At 48.4% G+C, this 3909-nt stretch overlaps 1 protein-coding gene across 3 annotated transcripts in view; it reads left to right on the top strand.

Moving 5' to 3' along the window:
- Positions 1–2559, top strand: part of BIRC5 (baculoviral IAP repeat containing 5) — a 10666-nt gene extending 8107 nt beyond the window's left edge. The window contains exon 4 of one of the 3 annotated variants that reach the window (XM_008060450.1): positions 2229–2559. In XM_008060450.1, the coding sequence (XP_008058641.1) occupies positions 2229–2318 (90 nt within the window). In that variant the 3' untranslated portion in view covers positions 2319–2559. Of the gene's footprint in view, positions 1–1657; positions 1815–2228 lie in introns of those variants that run through there. The other 2 variants (XM_008060452.1, XM_008060451.1) reach the window with 2 other exon arrangements.
- Positions 2560–3909: the final 1350 nt, after the last annotated feature.

The raw sequence follows: 3909 nt of genomic DNA, 5'->3' as shown, positions 1-3909 counted from the left end.
GGGCGACAGAGTGAGACTCCGACTCAAAAAAAAAAAAAAAGAAAGAGAAGAAACTAAATTTTATATATATATATATATATTTAAAGGCCATGGTTCTCTTTCACATCAGTAAAGGTGAGGCTCTCGGGGGCTGTGTTATTCATATAAGGTTCACCATTATTTGTCAGGTGCTGTTATTTGTTTATTTATTTATTTATTTTTTTGAGTTGGAGTTTCACTCCGTCGTCCAGACTGGAGTACAGTGGCCGCTCCCGGCCACCGCAGCCTCGACCCACTGGGCTCCAGCGATCCTTCCACCTCAGCCTTCCGAGTAGCCGGAATTATAGGCGCACGCTACCACGCCTGGCTCATCTTTTATTTATTGTAGAGATGAGGTCTTGTCAAGTTGCCCAAGCAGGTCTCAAACCTGTGGACTCAGGCAATCCACTCACCTCAGCCTCCCAAAGGCGCGGGATTACAGGCTGAGCCACCGAGCCCGGCTGCTGTTATCTTTTTTTGTCAATTTTTTTTGAGGTGGAATCTCCGGCTGTCACCCACGCCGGAGTGCTGTGGCATGCTCCCGGCCACCGCAGCCTCAACCTGCTGGGCTCCAGCGATCCTTCCGCCTCAGCCTTCCAAGTAGCCGGAACTACCGGCGTGTGCTACCATGCCCGGCTTACTTTTGATTTATTGTAGAGAAGAGGTCTCGCCACATTGTCCGGGCAGGTCTCGAATCCGTGGGCTCAGGCAATCCACTTGCCTCAGCCTCCCAAAGTGCGGGGATTAGAGGCCAAGCCACCGAACCTGGCCTGTCATTAATTTTTAAGTGAATTTTTCTTTTAATGATTTAAAAGTAAGACTTATAATATGGGGTAAAACTTAAGATATATAAAGTATATATGAGGGGGGACCCAAAAATGAAAATTATCTTTTGGAAGGCGGGCCCCTGGTCGTACAGGCTCCCCCTGCTGGCTGAGTGTTGTAGGAATCCATCAGCATCAGTGTACCAGCTAGTGTTGTGAGAGGCTGCATTCAGCTTCAGTGAAATGTTTTTTGGAGATTCTCTCAATGTGTTTACCCGTTTCATGATGGGTGATTTACAAGCGCATCTGCCCACACCCTGCTGAATGTTCAGCAATTCTTGACCAAAACCAGCATGACTCCCATGCCCCACTCTCCCTGTTCACCTGATTGTTCCCTGAGTGACTTTATTTTGTTCCCCTGATGAAAAAAGTCCTCAAAGGGAAATGTTTTGCTGATGTGGAAGAGGTGAAACAAAAAACAGAAGCACTAAATGGTATCAAGATTGATGAGTTCAGCCGGGCTCGGTGGCTCAGCCTGTAATCCCGCACTTTGGGAGGCTGAGGTGAGTGGATTGCCTGAGCCCGCGGGTTCGAGACTCGCCTGGGCAGCGAGACCTCATCTCTACAATAAATCAAAAAATCAGCCGGGCGTAGTAGCGCATGCCTGTAATTCCGGCTGCTCGGAAGGCTGAGGCGGAAGGATCGCCAGAGCCCAGCAGGTCGAGGCTGTGGTGGCTGGGAGTGGCCGCTGCACTCCAGTCCGGGTGACAGAGACTCCAACTCAAAATAAATAAATAAATAAAATAAATAAAAAATGCGAGTAGAACAGGATGTTCCCGGATTCACTGATGTGATTGTCATTTGTCCCTTTGGAGGAAGCACTTGAGCAAAATGAAAAGGTTAGCAGCCAGATTCAGGGAGGGAAGCAAAGAGATTTTCTGTTTAAGGAAAAAACTGATGTTTGACAGGATCTTTTAGTTCGACAAGAGGAGGAATGCTCTGGACTTTTCCTCTGAGAGTTTCATAAGCAAGTTGGGGTAGTAGGAGCAGAGCACTTCAGACTAGCTGGGTGACTTTGACCTGCTTGGTTCACCCTAGACCTGTTTCCTCATCTGTATAATAGGGATATGATAGCAGCTACCTCACAGGACATCAAGAGCAATGAACCAATGAAGGTGGTGAAGCAGAGAGAATGGTGCTGCGTACATATTAGGTGTTCCATAAGTGTTTTCTATTAAATTGTTAGGAGCAGTGTAAATTAAAGCCCCTTGAATTGAGTCAGGATATTTGCCCCATGTAGCTGGGCGTCTACCCTAGCACAGTGCCCAGTTTATTTAGGTGCTCGGTAGATGTTCCCTTGGTTTCTTTCTTTTGTTTTGCTCTTATCTACAGGGTGTTACTTGGAAGCTCTTGTTTCAGCTTCATGTGTCTGTTCTTTATTTCCAGACAAAGGAAACCAACAATAAGAAGAAAGAATTTGAAGAAACTGCAAAGAAAGTGCGCCATGCCATTGAGCAGCTGGCTGCCTTGGACTGAGGCTTTGCTGTGGGGCCCTGCTTCCAGGGTGAATGCGGCGTTCCCAAGGCATTACCCTAGCAGCACCAGCCTCTCTGCGAGACCCTCAGTGCCTTGGGGAAGGAGAACATCAACGTTGCCAATTAGCTATTCCAACTCTCCTACTCTCCTTTGTTTTTCTTGAAAATGGCACCAGAGGCTGCTTCTGCCTGGGCCACGGGTGCTGCTGACAACAGTGACTGCTTCTTTCCCTTTTTTCTTTGGTGTTTTTTGCTTTATTGATTCCTAGACTTGCCAGGTGAGAAGTGGGTGAGGAAGAAGGCAGTGTCCCCTTTGCTAGCACTGATGGCTTTGTCCACAGGAGTAGAGCCTTCCGCAGTGGCTGTGTCCAGGCTTCACGGTGCTTGCTGTCTGTCACTGGGTGTGGACTTGGTGGGTGTTTGTGGAAGCTGAGCTGCAGGTGCCTCATCTGTCACACCTGTGCTGCTTTTTTGTGTGTGGAAGATAAATGACTTTTGTGTGATGGGGAGGAGAGTCGAGACAGTCTCCAGTTCCTCCTGGTATCTTACAACATGGTTTCTCATTTTGTTTGAATTATTATTTCACAGAACAGCACAAACTGCAATTAAAAGCAAGCACAAAGCCATTCTAAATCACTGGGGAAGCCAGGGGGGAACTTCTCCAGGTGGGTCTGAGACGAAGGAAGGCGGCAGGAACGATCTAGCAGAAACTCATTTGAGAAATTGCTGTACGATTAGACAGGCCTCGTGAGCTGTGGGGCACATGCTGGTTGCTCCCTCCCTGAGAAGAGGCAGTGGCCTGAATCCTTTTTAGATGACTTGGCTCAGGGCTGTGGGGACTGGCTGGGCTGCTGAAGGCCGTGTCTGTCAGCCTGTCCCTTGCATCTGTCATGCTTCCCACATCCAGGGCGGGGGCATGCTCCGCACCGGCTCTCTCCTCCTGAGGGCCAGCTCCCGCAGAGCCAATGCCTGGTGTTAAGATGATAGATTTGATTTCACCCTCCGTCATGAAGTAAAGTCATGGGGTGAATTGTTGCAGCTCTGTCAGAAACCTCTGGAGGTCATCTTGGTCGTTTCTGAGAAATAAAAAGCCTGTCATTTCAAACACTGCTGCAGACCCCACTGGGTTTTTTAAATGTTGTCAGTTTTTCATGATGGTCCCTTCCTAGCCTGCCAACCAAGGCATCCTCCAGCAGTTGCAGCAAGGCTGAGTGTCCTGGCAGAGAAGCAGCCAGCTCTGGGCTCCTCGCCAGAGCCACCCAGCCAGACCCACTGGTGTCATGTGGATCCTTCCGGGTACAAATGACCGTGAAAATGCACCTCAGACTCATTTGTTTCTGCCACATCTCAGCGCGTGAGATGGATATTTCCCTCTAAACTTGGAGAATATTATAGTGGGTTTTGTTAGGAGAAAAATGCATTTCAGCCTCTATACTCATCCAAGCTGCCTATTTTTGCTATTTGTGTCAGTCTGTAAGTGGATGCTTGATTTTAATAACTGGTGCTTACAAACTGGCTTTGTAGAAAAACTGAAAAGAGCTGGGCTCGGTGGCTCAGCCTGTAATCCTGCGCTTTGGGAGGCTGAGGTGAGT

This window comes from Carlito syrichta, unplaced genomic scaffold (assembly GCF_000164805.1).
Source record: "Carlito syrichta isolate Samal-C Ts95f unplaced genomic scaffold, Tarsius_syrichta-2.0.1 Scaffold304629, whole genome shotgun sequence".
NCBI classification, from domain to species: Eukaryota; Metazoa; Chordata; class Mammalia; order Primates; family Tarsiidae; genus Carlito; species Carlito syrichta.
This window is presented reverse-complemented; position numbering and strand designations above follow the sequence as displayed.